Raw genomic sequence first — 19,037 nt, 5'->3', positions numbered from 1 at the left:
TACGTGTGTGTGTGTGTGTGTACATGTGTGTGTGTACATGTGTGTGTGTGTGCACGTGTGTGTGTGTGTGTGTGTGTGTGTGTGTGTACATGTGTGTGTGTACATGTGTGTGTGTACATGTGTGTGTGTGTACATGTGTGTGTGTACATGTGTGTGTGTACATGTGTGTGTGTGTACATGTGTGTGTGTGTACATGTGTGTGTGTGTACATGTGTGTGTGTGTGTGTGTGTGTGTGTGTGTGTGTGTGTGTGTACAAACACACAATCACCCATATATATATCTCTACGTGCCACTATGTGTTCGTGTGTGTGTGTATGTCAGTGTGTGTGTGTGTGTATGTATGTCAGTGTGTGTACATGTGTGTGTGTACATGTGTGTGTGTGTACATGTGTGTGTACATGTGTGTGTGTGTGTGTGTGTGTACGTGTGTGTGTGTGTGTACATGTGTGTGTGTACATGTGTGTGTGTACATGTGTGTGTGTACATGTGTGTGTGTGTACATGTGTGTGTGTACGTGTGTGTGTGTGTGTGTGTGTGTGTGTGTGTGTGTGTGTGTATGTCAGTGTGTGTGTGTGTGTACATGTGTGTGTGTACGTGTACGTGTGTGTGTGTGTGTGTGTGTGTGTGTACATGTGTGTGTGTACATGTGTGTGTGTGTGTGTGTACATGTGTGTGTGTGTGTACACATGTGTGTGTGTGTGTGTGTGTGTGTGTGTGTGTGTGTACATGTGTGTGCACGTGTCTCTCCACTCACCATCAGTTGCTTCTGCACCCTCTCGTTCTTCTCGGCCTCGGTGAGGCGCTCCTCCTCCAGGCGGTGGTCGTCGAAGCCCTCCATCTGCAGCTCGGCGCTGTGTGTGCTGGTGCTCTCCTCGCCGTCCTCGCCCTCGCCGTCGTCCATGTGGTCCATGACGGGCGGCGGCGGGGGAGGGAGTGCCACCGGAGCCGTCAGCACCAGGTGAAGCTCCTCGCGCGTCTTCAGCAGGTCGTCCTGAGCATTCTGAGCCTGGGGAGAGGAGGAGGAGGAGGAGGAGGAGGAGAGGAGGAGGGTGAGGGTGAGGGAGAGAAAACAATTCATAAAAAGAGAGAGACAGAGGGTGAGAGAGAGAGAAAAGGAGGGAGGGATAGAGAGGGAAACAAAAAGAGACAGAGGAGGAGGAAAGGTGAAAGAAAGCCATTTAAATGATGTTAGAGACTACCATCTTGAAGATCTATTACATGAATAGAATTAGTCAAATAGTAATCAGATGCTTGAAACCCCAAAAAGATTCAGTATGATATTGTCCACTTGTTTCAGTATAGTTTAATCCTGTGTGTGGGGTGTGTGTGTGAGAGAGCGAGAGCGAGAGAGAGAGAAGGATGAGAAGAAAGGAGTGTGTGTGTCTGTAAGTAAGTAACTCACTCTCTCTTGCCATGTGCTGGCCTCCTCCTCCTTGCGTTTCCTGGCCTCCTCCAGCAGGGCGATCCTAGCAGTGTGTTCTGCCAGCTCTGCGGCCTGTGTGTGTGTGTGTGTGTGTGTGTGTGTGTGTGTGTGTGTGTGTGTGTGTGTGAGAGAGTAAGCAAACAGAGAGAGAGAGACATCCATGAGACATAGCTAACCAGAACCACTTTTTGCCTAGCAACTGACCTCACAACAGTTTGATAACAATGTGTGCTGTGGTGAACCGCCCCTCCAGTGCCAGGTATCGCTCAGCACAGGTAGCCCATTATTCTCCTTCTCCCCCCCCCCCCCTCTCCACCCCACACCTCCACACCTCCCACCCTCCCTCCCTCCCTCCCAAAACCCTGTCCTCATGAACCCTACCCCACTACTGACTCATGCTGCAACCGCGTTCTCTGCACCTGACTCACAGCTGCTCCTGAGAGCAGCACTGACGCTGACAACACACTGCTGTCCATGTCTCACATGCCATGGTGGCCCAGTGAGTGTGAGTGTGAGAGTGTGAGAGTGTGAGAGTGTGAGAGTGTGAGAGTGTGTGAGTGAGAGTGTGTGAGTGTGAGTGTGTGAGTGTGTGTGTGAGTGTGTGAGTGAGTGTGAGTGTGTGAGTGTGTGTGAGTGTGTGAGTGTGTGTGAGTGTGTGAGTGTGTGTGAGTGTGAGTGTGTGAGTGTGAGTGAGAGTGTGAGAGTGAGTGTGAGTGTGACCCTCACCAGCTGCTCCTGGCCCTTCATCTGGTCCTCGGCCTGCCTGGCCAGCTCCTCCTTGGCCAGCAGGGCTGCTTGCCTGTCAGACTCCAGCCGCGCCGCCTCGTCCTCAGCCCGCCGCCTCTCCTGCTCCAGCTGTATGGCCCTCTGCATCTGCTCCTGCAGGTCTACAACACACACACACACACACACACACGATGGTGAATCAAACACACAAACATATAATAATATACACACACACACACAAACCCACAATACTTAGACAATCTTTGATTATTTGTGGCTTAACTATCATATCAGCATATCAATGACAGAACTGGAGCAGCACATACGGTTTTTCCACAAAGTTACGCGCGCGCACACGCACACACACACACACACACACACACACACACACACACACACACACACACACACCTGATGCAAGATGCTACAGCTAAGAAGCCCAGGAACCATTAACGAACAATACGTTTGCATGGCAGTGGTAAAATATTGCAAGAACAGCAAACACAAAGGTCGATAAGGCCACAACAGAGTCCATAAGCTACTGAGGGTTGATGGCCATCTTATCCTGAGCTAGCCAGAGAGCACTGCCTTATCTCTGGACCGAGAGAACTGATTAAGATATCAGCGGAACAGCAAGGACCGGCGGAAGCCTGAAGATTTCAAACTGATTTAAAAGCTCAAAACCAAACAACTTGAAACCTATATTAAATACTGAATGAGGAGACAATCCTGCACAAAATCGCTCACTTTTAAGCATAAAATGATTGAGGTCATTATTCTGTGTTTTAGTCATTCCATATACACACACACACACACACACACACACACACACACACACACACACACACACACACACACACACACACACACACGAATTGACACACACAATTGGACACACACGAACGGACACACACGAACGGACACACACGAACGGACACATTGGGCTCCTACCTTTCTCAGCTCTCTTGGTCTTCTCTTCGAACTCGTACAGACGCATCATGAGCTCCTGCTTCTCTCTCTCCATCTGCTCCTTCTCGCGCTCGATGCTCTCTCTCTTCTTCTTCTCGTTCTCCAGCTGGGCCCTGCAGATAAGAGAAGCCGCTCGCTCACCCATTCGTCAGGACACAAAGGAGAGCGCTGGCGCTCGCGCTCGTAAAGCCATAAAGAGTCGCGCCACCGCTGCCGCCCGGGCACACAGGGGAGGGGAGGACGGGGGGGGGGCACCGAGGTCTCGGCCTATCATGCGTTCACAAACGCACTTACGGGTCTTATAAAACACACGCGTGCGCACGCACATCTTTAACTCTTGGCCAGTCGCTAACATGCACGCACACACACACACCAGGTTATTTCTCACACTACAGAAGCCACTCATGGACTTTGATTTCTATCCTGCAACTAAGTGCTCAATATAAGTTATTGCGTAATTAGTTGGACAATGCCAATTGTAGTGGTGCAACAGTGAAGACTAGCGTCGACCAATGTGCCGTCTTGAGGAACGCTTGCCTCCATTACGCTAGTGTTTGGCTGAGCTTTACACTGGACTGGAATATGAGGCAATTTCCATGATTCATGATTTTTTTCCAGGCTATATGAGCCATCACAGCAAGCTCACAGTAATGGCTAAACTTTCTTTAAACAAAATGTACTTACATTTATATATAAAAATTAAAAAAATTTAAAAACACACAGCTTGACTAAGCCCTGTCAAGCCAAAGCATTGGCCAACCTAAAACTGTGCAGTGTAATGCTATATCTGGCCAAGGCCTACACCAGGATAACCCAATGCAATGCTAATCTTGATATGGACTAACGCACTGAACTGAACCTGAGCCTGCTCACCGTTCCAGCTGTTTCTGGTGCTTCTCCTCACGGGCCTGGGCCTTCATCTGCTGCACCTCGATGGTGTCCGGCTTCCTGCGGCGCATGTACAGCTCATGGTTCCCCATGCACAGCTGCAGGATGCGCTTATTAATGCGGAGGCGAGGGGCGTAGAACAAGAAGTCCTAAAACGGTGAGAAAGAATCAGCAAGATACATTAGCAAAGATGAACACATAACAAGCGTGTTAGAGTCCATTTTAACAATCAGTGAAAATAGTTGTTCCTATACTATATGCTATGCAAAAAAAAAAAAAAAAAAAAACAGAACTTACTGGGGCCTTTTTGTCAATGGGCTTGATGATAAACTTCTTATCATTGAAGGAGATATTCCTGATTTCACTCCACGGAAATCCAATCTTTGGTGTCAGTCTGGATTAGGACAATACACAGTGTAAGTGACTGTAATACAAAGTAATGACTGCCTGCAGCTGTGGGCGTTAAAAATCCCATATTCTGTGGTTACCCTGAAAGATACCTTTGTGTTTGTAACTTTGGTGCAGTGACCAAGATGAACACATGACACCTGCAGCTGGCAAAATGGTTCAATAATGTCTGTAAAAGTAGAATTTTAGCGGTCAATGAATCAGTTGTGCCACTTAGTGAATGTGAACCAGGCAGGCGGTGAAAGTCGACCATTTTGAACGGAGCCTTACAGCGCTCTGGGCTTTGAACAATGCGAGTTCCTCAGAGGCATGAAGGGCAGGGCAGGGCTGTGCGCTGTTGTTCCACCCCTCGTTCTCCCCCGTGCCTTTCAAGGCTGTGGCGTGGCATTGCTATGACCAGCCTCCAGGGTGTGGTGCTCGCTGGCATTGTGTCCGAGAGGACCGAGAGGATGCCGGATACCCAGCAGAATGCTCACAGCACACAAACACACACCGTACCAAGCTGGTCCCGCCTGGGAGGTGACACACTGGGAAAGGCTGCGATTGTGTGTCACAGACGCCGAGGCAGGCTTCCAGAACATGTACAGGCATGTGGAAACCAGATAAGCGTAACTCGATATTCCAGTATTTTGTCATCTGAATTAGGTAGCATCAATGGGGCCCTAATTATGGTTGTACATCCTCTCCTTTTGAAGTGAACTGTCAACAATCATTTATGACGTGAATGCAGCGATATGCTCCTAAAGCCTTCGGTTGTCATTTCTTGTTTGTTTTTTTTTTTTCCAATTTGAACCTCCGCCTGAGGACAGACGAGGGAGAAGCCATGTAGCCCAAAGGAAGGCTGATAAAGGGGCGTTAGGGAGAAGAGTGCATCTGTCTGACAGCAGTCCTGCGTGGAGGATTACTCCTGGGGAGTCTGGCCCCTTTATGAGCAGTAGATTAGCCAAAGCCGGGTGTTAACCAACTGCCATTTTGGCTATGGGCACCAGGTTGGCACATTTGCTTTCCCTGATTGGCTGGGGACTCCTGGTAAAACTGCTTTAAAAAGGTTTCCGAGGAGAGACCAGGAGAGAGACAAGGGGGAACTGAGGGGGACAGATGGTGTTGAAGGTCCTTGAATTGGGACATGGAGGGGCAGAGGGGGGAACAAATTCATGGCTCATATTCTAGGCCATTCTCTGTGCTCTTCTTTTGAGTCACAGGTGAAGCAGGCGAACTGAACAATCACTCTCTGTCCTAGTTTTTATACAATAAAAGGCATTAGTCAGGGATTGTTAGCGTGTCTAAGGAGTGGTAACAGTCTGTCTTTCTGTGTACGTGTGTGTATGTGTGTATGTGAGAGAGAGAGACAGAGAGAGAGAACAAAAGTAAGGTTGAGAAAGAAAAAGAAAGAAAGAAAGAAAGAAAGAAAGAAAGAAAGAAAGAAAGAAAGAAAGAAAAGAAAGAAAGATCGATAGATAGAAAGGAACTGTGTGTGTGTGTGTGTGTGTGAGAGTGTATGTGTGTGTTTCTTATGTGTGCAAGTAGTGAAGTCCCTGGAGGGGTCTAGCTCCAGAGGCCCTGTGAGCAGCACCATTGTGTTGCCTTCTCTATGGGTCCCTCACTCCGAGTTGCAGTGCATTCTTCAGTGACGCGCTGCCTGAAAAACCAGTCTAAGTCACTATGGTTACAACAGAGGGCACTCTGGGAAAGCACCATTTTGCCCACATTCTTTCTCCGTCTCTCGCTCACATTCTCCCCCCCCCCCCCTGTCCCTCTCTCATTCTCTGTCTCTCACACACACACACAAAAGCATGAAAGGAGACACAATCTCTCTCCTTCAGACACACACACGTAAAGCACACAAGCACATACACACTCTTTGATTCTGAACAACTCACACACGTTGTGTCAGTTTCATGCTCAAATGTACAAAACACTCAGGCGCTCTAATACCTGGGACTTCTACACCCCCCCCCCTCACACACAGAGGAGGAACCAAGAGCTCCTTTCTCCATATGCAGGTGACATGACAATTTCTGTCTGGAGTTAGTTCCTCATGCTTGCAGACACAGAAGCCAATACTGACATTACCAGATTGGTTGGTACAAACTATTTTGTAAGATTCCACAAAAGAGTAAACAAACTATGGAGGAAATATGGACTGACCTCTTGACCCCAAACAGAGATAGCCCTAATCATAACCCCTTGACTAGGCCTACCTCCAACAACCTACATTGTCTCAAAAAATCCTGCAGACCTCATGCTGCTGAATGTTCCGACTCATCTGATTGGAGCGTTCGTGAGGTTCTGGCATCCTGTGAGGCTAAAATAGGATGTGTTACCATGGCGATGTGGCGCGTGGAACTCACTTGTCACTCTTCTCGTAGATGTTGAGTCCGAGCGCGTCCACACCCAGCCACAGCTCCGTGCCCTTCTTGTTCTTGATGTCAAAGTAGTTGACGCCATACATCTCCAGGTCCTGTCCGATCTTCAGGTACTCCAACATGGCGTCCTCTCTATGAGCATCAGAGAGTACAAATGTAATCAGTACAGTAAATGAGATTCCATACCATTTCCACATTTAGCCAGCTTTGTCCAAGAGAGCTTCCCTTTAGTGTGTCTGTACTGTATATGGTTGCTGTGTCACGAAGGTCACATGATTCATTTCTACAGATGAATGCATATCTTTCTTCCGTAATCAATGCCAACATCTGTAAGTCATGTTGGGCCTACAGGAGCAGCTGGACAGTCAGGAAGCACGTGTGCCTTTGTTCTAGCCTCTGCATGTGTATGTTCATGTGTACATTGCGTGTGCACTTACCTCAGCATGCTTCTGTGTTCCTCGTGCCACACCTGGATCCTCTCCTCCCACTGCTCTCGGGAGAGCTTGTGCTGCTCCAGGACACTGAGGAGGAACACACACACACACCGCACCCCCAACACATTTAACACATGACTGGATATAGGCTTTAAGTACACACACACACACACATATATATATATATATATATATATATATATAGTGTGTGTGTATATATATATATAAATAAAAGATATGTACGTATGTATATATATATATGATATGTATATATTACACATTTACACACACACACACACACACACACACACACACACACACACACACACACACACACACACACACACACACACACACACACACACACACACACACACACACACACACACACACACACACACACACACACACACACACTCTCAGAAAGCCTGTGGGAAAACTTCCATGGCGGTACAAACATATCCAACACACATACACACGGCAAGCACACGTCAAGCCCTTCGTACAGTTTGTCCCTCTCCTCACACCCCCTCATCCTCACCGTTGGGGCAGCAGGCGATCGGACGTGAGGTATCCAGGCTTGTGTGCCTCCTTGTTGAAGTCGCCGAACTTTGCCTGGACGGCGTAGGACCCGAGCAGCACAGCAGTCTCAGGGGGACAGTAGATCTCGTCACTCAAAAGGGCGTCCTTCACCTGTGGGATGGACCATTGTTTTGTTTTTTTTACTGAAAGTGCACTTAATAGTTTGACTGCAACACCTAACCAGGTGTGAGGCAGGAGTAGAGCATAGTATCCAGAAAACAAGACGTATAAGGGATCCGAAGCACTCCTTCTAAAGACAACAATGACATTTCTTAACATTCATAAACCATTTTTAGCCCTGGACAACCCTTTCTGCCAGGGTTCTACACAACAAATATGTGTATAATTAATATAATATAATTAATATGTGTATTGTTTATTGTATATGTTTATTGTTTGCACCATTGTACCACAAAGAATTTCTCGTAGGTGAAAACCTACTTGGCAGTAAAAACCTTTCTGATTCTGATTCTGATTCTGAACAAGGGGTCTTCCAGGGTTCCTTGCCATTGAGTTGATACCCCAAAAGGGTTCCAAAGGCATATTACAAACACCCCTTACTCAGGGCTCCAAGTAGAACTTAATGGATCATCTATCGGGCCAAGCAAAAAAAAAACTCCCATCTGTAAAAACAAGTAGGCTTGTGACCCACGTACAGGGAGATGGCTGTGGTTGGTTCCTCACCTGCATGAAGAAGAGCTTCTGTGTGATGTCCTGGATCAGCTCCTCAGCCACGTCCTCTGGGAAGAACTTTGCCCGGAACTTAAACTGCAGGGGGTTCTCCTTCTTCACGTCCTGTGAGGAGACCTGAGGTCGAGGAGCGAAGGAGGAGGCAGAAAGGTGGTAAACAAGAGGATGGAGGAAGGGGGGGGGGCAGGTTAAGAAAAAAAAACCCAGGGAAGAGGAAATGAAAATGAAAACAGAAACAATAAGGGAGAGGGAGACGAGAGAGAAACGAAAATAAAGTGTTAACAGTCTTGTTGTGGGAAATCGGTCACAGACTTGCTCATATGCACCTCGTGGGTGGACATTCAATGTCAGCTGTTCAAAATGCAAACCCTGGAAGCCAAGCTGGTGTCGTATTACAGCTCCACTGACTGGGCAGTCATATTTACATTTACATTTAGTCCTTTAGCAGACGCTTTTATCCAAAGCGACTTACAAGGAAGTATACACATTTTACATTTACACTGATGGCACACTGCACATCAGGAGCAATTAGGGGTTCGTTCAGTGTCTTGCTCAAGGACACTTCGACAGGGAATCGAACTAGCAACCTTCTGATTACTAAACAACTTCTTTACCTCCTGTACCACTGTCTCCCACAAACATCATATGCTTTCAACTGTCACCACAGAGCACCTACGCTGAGTCTAATACTCCTTCAGTAACACAAGATGTGAGAATCTGCAAGAGTTGGTTTGTGCCCCTTAATGACATCTGCTGCAAGTATCACTTCACTTTTTATTCTTGTTTTTTTTTTGCCATGGCATATGCATAGTAGTCAATTCAGCACTCAGAAGAGGAACTGTGAGTGTGAGTGTGAGTGTGAGTAAAAGCAAGTTTCTGGGAGAGAGAAACAGAGTCTGGAATATTCCACTTTCCATTGTGCGCCCAGTTTTCGCCCAGTGTCAGCACAAAAACACTCGCTGGTGGATTTTTTTTTTCCAGATCTTCCTCCCTTCTAACTATCCCCTACACCACAGGCTTCAGAGTCCCGTTTAGAAAAGAAAAAAAAAAGACTGGAAATATTCCGCTTAGGCCAGCCCCATCTGTAAATACTCAAATTTGTCCCTACTATAAAACAAATGTCAAATTTGAGCCCAACTTGTTCAACTCTGGGCAATGAACAGCCTGTTCCTCGAAGACGTTTTCGAATGGGCCGCATGCAGATCTCAGTGTTACGAGTGTCTGTGTCTTCAGTCAATATTGAGAATGGAGGGTATTGGGCTCATCAGAAACACACACTCCTGCTAGAAAACCTCCTTTCCTCACGTTCACCTTCAGGTGAGACCACAAAGGAGGAAGGGTTGGGGGTGGGGTGGGGTGGGGTGCAGGGGTGGGGTGGGGGGGGCAGGGATGCTGGGCTGCACCTGAGCTTACATGGTCACAGGGCGTCAGAGCTGGCATGCTAGCGTTAGCGCGCAAAGGGCTGTGTTTGCCCAGGGACAACAGCAGGCCACCTGGGTCCGTTTCTTCAGGGTCACATTGAGTTCAACGCAGACACACTCCAATTTCACTGTAAAGAAGGCTGTTCACTGAACACTGACAAGACAACTGACAGAGAGGTGTTGGCAGTGTGGTTGTTTACCCCATCTGATGTTTACAGATGTGGGTGTCTATTAATTCCTTGAAAGCGTGAGGCTGGTATTTGAGCGAAAGTCCCCGCGCCCCACCCTTCTGAGGAATGTGGCCATGTAGTATCAATTACAGATAGAGAGGATTGGGCAGGCTGGTCAAATGAGGCAAGGAATTTGTAATCAAGGGCCTGAACCTGCAGATGGTCAAGTCAAGGTTTACTTTAACTCTACATGCACACACTGAGAGATGGCTGCCATCACTTCTTAACTGGATCCCTAGCTTTCAGGAATCTGATCATTTAACAAACTGGCTATAGAAGACTAAAATGGTTCTGAAACTTTAATGTCCTACACTGCTGTTAATGGTTGTGTTACAAGTGTTACCAGAGCCATGTTGTGTAACAAAGGTTTGACACTCAATAAGAAACAAACCGCACAAACACAACAATGGAGTAACGCTGACCGGTTTAAATCGGGTCGTGTAAGTCTATAGTTTATGGAGTGAGTGAGCGAGTGAGTGAGCGAGTGGGAGGGAGAGAAAGAAAAGAAAGAAAGAAAGAAAGTAAGAAATAAAGAAAGAAAAGAAAAGAAAAGAAAAGAAAAGAAAAGAAAAGAAAGAGAGAGGGATAAAGAGAGAGAGAGAGAGAGTCTCTACCTTCTTATCCAGTTTAAGCCAGGTGTGGTAGCCTTTGCTGTCCATGTACTGCAGCCCAAAGTACCAGACCTCCCGCAGGCCGATGGTCTTGACCACCTGTAGGTGAAACAATAAACACATTTAGTTATACAAACAGGCACGGTCTTACTGAGTCACTACATAACACACTATTGGGGTGGCCATCTAAATCCAAACCTGTGATAATGGAAATTATGAATTACATTTAAGTTGTTTCTAGTGATGGTGTCCATAAGTTTTGCCCCAAATGTTGCCCTTTACATCATAAACCTTTCGGTATAATCAACACACACACATTCAAATCAGCATGGGTAATTATTGGAACTCTATTTATGGGTAATTATTGGAGGTCTTGACACTGTTGACCCATGCAGGAGCAGACAGACACAGTCAGGACTGCTGCACCACAGCTGGAGGAGAGCCATGCTCACGTTCAGAGGACCATGACAGTAGGCACTTCTCATACCAAGATCCCAGCTTTGTTTGGATAGCATGATTTGAGCTAACTCTTGAGGCGTGCGTGCATGCGTGTGTGTGTGTGTCCCTTAGCGCTGTGCCAGATTTACTGAGCTGTCGTGACAGCGTGCTGACAGCTCGGATACACAAAGCACAAGGCAGATGCAACACGCTCCTTTCTCACGCCATCTTACCACAGTGGCCATTTACGACCATTCTCACCACTATCAAAGACCCCATAAATGATATGTTTGTGAAAATGATTTGCACATTTTGCAGCAAGATGGCTGTGGTGTGTGATCAATCTCACTCCACTAAATTGCAGCAAGATGGCAACCCAACCTTGTCCTTAACTTACAGAAAAAGCTTGGGACAGAAAAAAAATGTTGTTGGTGATAACCTTGGACTAATGTACACATACTGTACGTACGACTCATGATATCAAATCCACCCAACACTGCTAATGTCCCAAATAAGGAATTAGTGTAGGTGATGCAACCTCATCTCAAACCAATCTATGTGGGTTCCGCCTCTCTTGGGTGGCAAGAAGCATGACCTCTAGCACAAACAAAAACAGCCAAACAATGAAGTCAGTGGAGAAAAGAACGAGGATGGAGATGCCGATTCCGTAACACGAGCCCTGGTTCCGCCGGGCACCGAGCCTAGAGGTACAGCCCTTGGAGTCAGTGTCTCAAGGCAAACTAGTCACTGTTTGTTTACAATTGAGTTTAGCCCACAATCCATTGATGTTTATGATTACGCTTCAGAATGGTGAAGGCCTTACTGAAACAAACTTTACAAAACAAAACTTTATCTGAAACTTTATTTTGCACACACACACACACACACAGAGGTGGGGTCAGGCGTTCGTCCAAAAGAGTTTCTTTAGACAGCATGGAGACACGCAGTAACAGAGGGGAGAGTGATGAGAGAGAAGAGGGGAGGGAAGAGAAAGGAGGAGAGGGAGAGACAGAGAGAAAAAGAGACAGAGGAGAGTTGGGTCACATGCAGTCAACGCCTCAACCCTGGCGGGGGACAATTAGCGGGTTTGAGTGCTCTAATGACTGGCTTGTGTGCGAAGTTAAAAGGCAGGCCGCAGAGGCTTCAAAACAAGCAGCGTAAAAAATAGAACTCAAAAACGGCAGATGTGAGTCGACTGAGGAGAAGTCGATCTGAACATACTGAAACATGGCCCACAAGAGCTCTTCACACAAAGCAGGAAGATCACAACCCTCAAAGAATCTCCTGCCTGCGTTCGGAACAAGAACTCGATCGCAACTAAATCCCTGACCAGAAAGCAGGAACTAAAATGCTAGTTGCAACATTTAGTTCTCGTCCGATCTTCAGACAGTCCGTTAAGTCCCGCACAAGAATTCACTCCCGAACTAAATCCCTGACCAGAAAGCAGGAACTAAAATCTCGTCCGATCAGGACAGAAGGCCCTCAGGAGAACCAGCAGGAATCTAAGCCCACATAGGGCCCACAGCTACCTGCAGCAGTGCGAGAGGGGGACCATGTAATCAGATCCTGCCCCGTGTCCTGATGTGACTCGGAGGGACGGGGAGAAAAAGGGCACCATGGCGTGTCATTGTTCCCTTCCATTTTCCACCCCCTGGGCGACCATAAATCCGCTGGCGTTTTTATTGTGCTCATATCTCAAGTAATAACGGCAAGGCACCGATTCTTTCCACGAGAGCGCCTTCACAATGGCACGGGCGACTGAATCAAACGCTGGCACGCTAGAGAATGGGAGGGGGGGTCAGGCATGGGTCTTTATTGGCCTGCTGTTTATGTTTACACTGTTTGCCATATCCAGCCCCCAACTCCTTAATCCCCTGTGTCCCCCAAATTCAATTGAGCCCCCCCCACCCCCCCGATGGCCTGACGCTGGCCTGACCAATACCTATTTGTAGCAAATACAAGTACCTCTTTCCTCCTCTACAGAAGCTCTTTCAGAAAAATGACTTGTGTCTACTTTTCCGACACACTCAGTCAGTGGCTTAACCTGCTTAATCCTGGACCTGAATGCTTGTGAATAAGAAACATGTGGGAGGGCGGCTTCAGTCTTTTGTCTTTTTATCTGAGCAGTCTGACTCGAGACCTATTTTACGACAACTACCTATTTCGCTCTGTTTTTTTCTCAACACTAGGAAACACTGCTGATGGAGATCATTTCCAAACACTGTTAATGACTTAAGAATATATTAAATCAAGTGTGTGGTATTAATAATTACTTTGTATGAATCATGTGCTTATGCTTATGCAGGGACATGGTTTTTCTGTGTTCCTGTGTATATGTGTAACTTTGATTATTAGGTACTGGCGCCACTTAGTCTGCATATGTGTAAGATCTACATGCGTAAGTGAAGGTGAACCTCTTGTCTATGTTTGGGTGAGCTCAGTGGTGATAGGGAGGGTCGAACTGTGCCTTTTTCGACCTTGTGTGGAACTGACATCCTTGGAAGACAGGAAGCTCAGTTAGAGCTCTTAGTCAATAGTGACTATTATGACTGAGATGACTGAGATGGCGTCAGGAGTAGATAAATCTTAAGTATATAAACCCTGTGCGATGTAACTGATGTAATTGCTTCACATTCATCCTTGCGCTGTGAGTGAGCCCGATTGCAATTGTTATTGAATAAATATACTGATCTACAACTCCGGAGTCCTGAGATAACTTGAGAGTGAATTTTCACCAAACAACTGCCGCCTATTGCGTTTCTCATACACAAGTTTCCACGCGTGCAAACACACACACACACACACACACACACAAACACACATTGACACACTCCCTTCCGCTCTCTCTCCCTCCATCCAGCCTCTCTCTCTCCCAGTCACCTAATATGAAAGGGCTAAAGTAGCGCCATAGAGACTCCTATGAATGAGTCCGATTGAGAGATTTGTTTTTTTCCCCCCTTGTTTAGAGGCATCTACCACACTGAAATGAGAGATCTGGAGAGAGAGAAAAAAAAAAAAGAAGTTTCACCTGTAATTAAACTCAACTGAGTTCTGGACACAATCACGCCTTTCATAATTTTCAGCCTTAGGATAGCAGGACGGAGAGAGGCGGTGGTGAGGGAGCGAGAGAGGAATGGCGAGCGAGAGAAACACACACACACACACACACACACACACACACACACACACACACACACACACACACACACACACACACACACACACACACACACAGAGAGAGAGAATGCCGAAGCCATGAGGAGGCAACTTAATGAGGGATTAGGTCTCTCGAGGGAAATGTCTGTGGGAGACTGCTGCACAATGAGAGATCTCTGTCCACTTTCATGTTAAAAGGAGGCTCACATATCCCAACACAGAGAAGCCACAGAAGCTAGCAGTACTCATGGAGCTTTTAGCACAACATTATGGGCCAGATTTATGAAGGGCGCTTTTCTCTTAGATGTGTCCAACTTGGCTAATCGCACGACGACCTGGTGTTTCATCACAGAATTACGGAGGGTGAATTAATAATGCAAAAGTAATTTAAGAGACGCTTAAATGTTAGAACACCCTTCGTAAATTTGGGCCTATATGTACTAATACCCCAATAAAACAACTCGAAACATCAACCCAAGAGGCTGTTTTATCTGTGGGAGTAGAGTCTGCAAGAGAGGCATAGACAGCCACTCACAGAGTTTAAAGTATTTGAGGCACGGTGTGTTTGTCCAACCCGGGCGAGCTGGGTGTGGCGGCCGACTTCAAAGCACTGATCACTGAACCCAAATGAAATCAACGCACCGGTCGCCGAGGCAAACACACACACTCAGAGAACTGCTTGATGGATCTCACACACACACACACACACACACACACACACACACACACACACACACACACACGTCTGCAGCAGCTGCTGCTGCTGCTTCTCCTGTCTTGAGCGGACGAATAAAAAAAGTGATTGTGTCAGTCTAGGTTTTTTCCCCACTCCCTTCCACCTCAGGGCTTACAGAGAAGGAGGAGGGCGAGGGCAGCGGAGGATTCTCCCCCTCATCTTGTACGGAGAAAGCAGAGTCTGAGAAAAGTTGGAGCTGCGGTGGTATAATGGGTGAGGGCACACTGTGGTGAAAAGAATGCCCCTGCAGCCAGCCCCACACACACACACACACACACACACACACACTTTAGTTCACTGAATCAGCTGACTAGGAGGATGTTCCAGTCCAGGATCACACCCATTTGAGGCCTTAAACACAACGTTCTGTGTGTGTGTGTGTGTGTGTGTGTCTTGCTCAGGCTGGGGAGAAGATGATCTCTGTAGGAAATGTTAGATGATTGTAGGAAAGGTCTTGTCTTATCTGTTGTGCCAGTGCACTTTATAATGTTCCACCGCGGGAGAGTGGGAAACGTCCTATCGATTCCTTTGTATGTCTTGACGTGCAAAGTAATTGACAATAAAGCTACTTTGACTTTGATCTCAAAAGGCATTTCCCTCCATGGTGATCATATTTACCATTTCATTCTAAGCGTTCTCAAGTTGTAGACGTAGCAACCAGCTGTTACATGAAGGTTTTACAGAGACACACATACAGAGAGAGACAGAGAGGGAGAGACCAAATCTTCTCCTGAACAAACACTTAAGGGCCTGGGCTCTCCTGGAGATGATGGTGGCGCCCCCTCTGGCCATGAGCGGAACAACAGTGGCTGGAGCCAACGCCCACTGAGGCCCAGTCCGGCCACAGCTGGCCAGTCCTCTGGGTATGAGCTCACCACTGCTCTTACTCAGCCTTTCCACATAGTTGTGGAGTCTGCCTGTGTGTGTGGAGTCTGCCTGTGTGTGTATCGTGTGTGTGTGTGTGTGTGTGTATCGTGTGTGTGTGTGTGTGTGTGTGTGTGTGTGTGCGTGTGTGTGCGTGCGCGTGTCATGGACAGACCATGCAGGTCTCTGTGACTATGAGTATAAGAGCGTGTGCAGATGACTTGTATACAACAGGTGTCATTGCACAAGTCACATGAGTATCCGAGTGGCGAGAGAGAGAGAGTGTGTGTGTGTGTGTGTGTGTGTGTGTGTGTATGTTTGTGTATGTGTCCACAGACGGCAGCCTTCCCGTTGGGAGCTTACTGTAGTCTGAGTCCTGGACAGTAATTGAATTAGGTCAGGAGCATTAGCGACTCAGTGCTCACCAGGGGAAGCAGAAGCGAGACGATTAACTTAGTCCCAGAGGCTTGACCAGGGCTGGCTGATGACTTCCTGGGTCAAAGCCTATACATCAGATGCAAACACTAGACCTGATAAAAAAAAAGTCCAAGACTAGCTACCATAGTTTAATTGGTCTAGTCAATAATCGCTACAATTACCTTTATTGTCATAATGAGGCAAATCAGCTACCTTACACCAAGAAGGGTGTAAGGCTACAGGACAAAATCTATGTAGACCGTAACCCACATTTCATTTACATTTACATTTAGTCATTTAGCAGACGCTTTTATCCAAAGCGACTTACAAGGATGTATACACATTTTACATTTTACACTGATGGCACACTGCACATCAGGAGCAATTAGGGGTTCAGTGTCTTGCTCAAGGACGCTTCGACAGGGAATTGAACTAGCAACCTTCTGATTACTATACGACTATACGACTTCTCTACCTCCTTCTCTACCTCCTATACCACTGTCGCCCATGGACACTTGATGCAAAATGTCAGAGAAGGCTTTAAAGGAAAAGCTACCACAGATGTCCCAAGAGATCATATCTTACATACATCTAAGTGAATTCAAGTAGTGGTTCTTGCAGATGGGTCATTTCTGAGGCAGCATATGTTTAATAGTGCCACAGCATATAAACTCTAAAGACTGAAGTATTACTGTATAAAGACTCACAGACTGGGGTTGTTGAGATATTAGCAAGTGTCAAGAGTCACATCCGTACTAGGTATGAATAACTTGAGGATTAAAGACAGTTATAGCAGAGGCACTCGCGCTGCAATGACGCATCGGACATACCTTTGACAGAATGTAGTGTATCTGGATGGGGGAAGGCCACTTTTAGAGCAGCGTGTAGTTGCCATTATTACTAAGCAGAGGGTTTCAGCAGTGGATGTAGGACGGCACCTAACAGAAGTAAACGCTTGCCAGAGTTAGGATGCCAACCAATTAAATAAATAAAACTCTATGGGTGTGAGACATGGGTGTAACCACAAAGCTATTTGTGGAGAGGGTTAGCGCACGTCTGATATGGTCAGCGTGCATTAATCACAATGATCTTCCCCTGACACATGTTTGGCGTTTGGCACTGCATTTTATTTTCTACAATGTTCAATGGGAGTCCAAAGGTATTAAATCAAAACAAATGGGATTTCAAGGATAGTCATTGCAGAGAACCTTCTAAATACAATCGGCCAGATTTGAGATAGTCATTATGTACCGATTTACAAGTGGCTGGCTGTCATGCAGGGGTGCAGTGCTGCAGTAGAGTGAAGTTTTTCATGGTCATATAATAGCAATTACACAGAGAACAGTGAGCGCAGTGAAGTGCTTTGCCTGATAGACTGACACTATGCATTAGCCAGAGTGTGCAATGGAGCACAGCAACTCACAACAGGCATTTCGGACACAGGTGAGAAGACTTGGAGGTCCCTCATAAATCAGTGACTAATAGAGAGTAATGACAAGGGGCTTGATGGGCCAAGTCAAAGATAAAAGTATTCTAGAATGTTCCGTGTAAGCATTATTTACATTTATGCATCTGGCAGACACTTTTATTGTATCCACCTACATGCTACCCCCAACTCAATCACAGCCCAAGTGATAGTAGATTAAGGAAAGGCCCTCAATCAATGAATTCCATCATCTGACTGATCAGGTTCCTCAAACTAAACGCCTCAAAAACACACAATTAGCTCATGTCTTCTTTGCACACACCCACGGCTCATTTGGCATTTCCAATTGTGAGATTAAAATCCCTCAAGCTCACACACCTAACTTACAAACTTGTTTGACAGGAAGTAGTTGAAAGGCACAAAGAACCTTCACGTGTACAGCCTTTCTCTCCCGCTGAGGTAATTGAGACCGGTTTAAAAATCACTGCACCTTCAGAGTTTAGGCTGTGGTACAATCCACTCCCACCGTGGACATGAAGACTGTCAAGGGTCATTGATGTTCAATGTTCAAACATTGAAAGTAGGATCTTTCTGTTCCCATCTAGAAACGAATTGAGGCCGTCAATGCATGCTGAAGTACTAGTTTTAGAGAGGTACAGTCGGCCTGTAAGACTACAAGTTTGGCCTAATGGCAACCAGATACGGGCAGAATGCATATTCCAACGTATGAGTGCATTTATACGCGTGTGTGTCCTATAAAGTTTGTGTTTAGACTTGACAGCTATCGAGGCCTCTGGCTATGCTATGAAGATATCTTGTTTTTGAAATGCTTCTATTCTATGATCAGAGTTAAGTCAGGTCTGGACATGGATACTCTCGAGGCATCATAACCACCTATTGTTAGAGTAAAATTACTCTGTCGTGTTGTTTTGGAGAGGAACCACCATACGAAGCAATTTGTTGTAACAAGGTTGAGTTTTACTGGTAGGTACTGACACAATACAACTTGCCCAACAGACAGTCAAGTACAGTCAAGCAAGCCGGAGAATTCGCATTCTAGAGTCTAAACAGAGGATGCTTGCACTTTTAAGGCCTAATTCTGTGATGTCACTTCTGGCCCCCTGCGCCGCCCACCTACACTGTCTTCCACTCGGCACTTAGTTATAACGCATGATTCTTGTGGTGTTTCCCATTTACAGAACTTCTGCTTTTAATCTGCTGACACATGTATGTCTGGAAACTTTCCTTTAT

At 46.5% G+C, this 19,037-nt stretch overlaps 1 protein-coding gene across 2 annotated transcripts in view; it reads right to left on the bottom strand.

The window, feature by feature from the left end:
• The window catches only part of ezrb (ezrin b), a 29,953-nt gene that overhangs the window by 1,573 nt on the left and 9,343 nt on the right, over positions 1–19,037 (bottom strand). For both annotated transcript variants that reach the window (XM_031581579.2, XM_031581580.2), the window contains exons 4-14: positions 10,753–10,848; positions 8,482–8,604; positions 7,757–7,908; positions 7,219–7,302; positions 6,767–6,913; positions 4,305–4,401; positions 3,993–4,156; positions 3,102–3,232; positions 2,151–2,311; positions 1,404–1,496; positions 756–1,007 (exon numbers count right to left, since the gene is read on the bottom strand). In XM_031581579.2, the coding sequence (XP_031437439.1) occupies positions 756–1,007; positions 1,404–1,496; positions 2,151–2,311; positions 3,102–3,232; positions 3,993–4,156; positions 4,305–4,401; positions 6,767–6,913; positions 7,219–7,302; positions 7,757–7,908; positions 8,482–8,604; positions 10,753–10,848 (1,500 nt within the window). The remainder of the gene's footprint in view (positions 1–755; positions 1,008–1,403; positions 1,497–2,150; positions 2,312–3,101; positions 3,233–3,992; positions 4,157–4,304; positions 4,402–6,766; positions 6,914–7,218; positions 7,303–7,756; positions 7,909–8,481; positions 8,605–10,752; positions 10,849–19,037) is intronic.

Source organism: Clupea harengus, chromosome 15 (genome assembly GCF_900700415.2).
Source record: "Clupea harengus chromosome 15, Ch_v2.0.2, whole genome shotgun sequence".
Lineage (NCBI taxonomy): Eukaryota > Metazoa > Chordata > Actinopteri > Clupeiformes > Clupeidae > Clupea > Clupea harengus.
The sequence above is the reverse complement of the archived record's forward strand: the minus strand, read 5'-3'. Positions and strand labels throughout refer to the sequence as shown.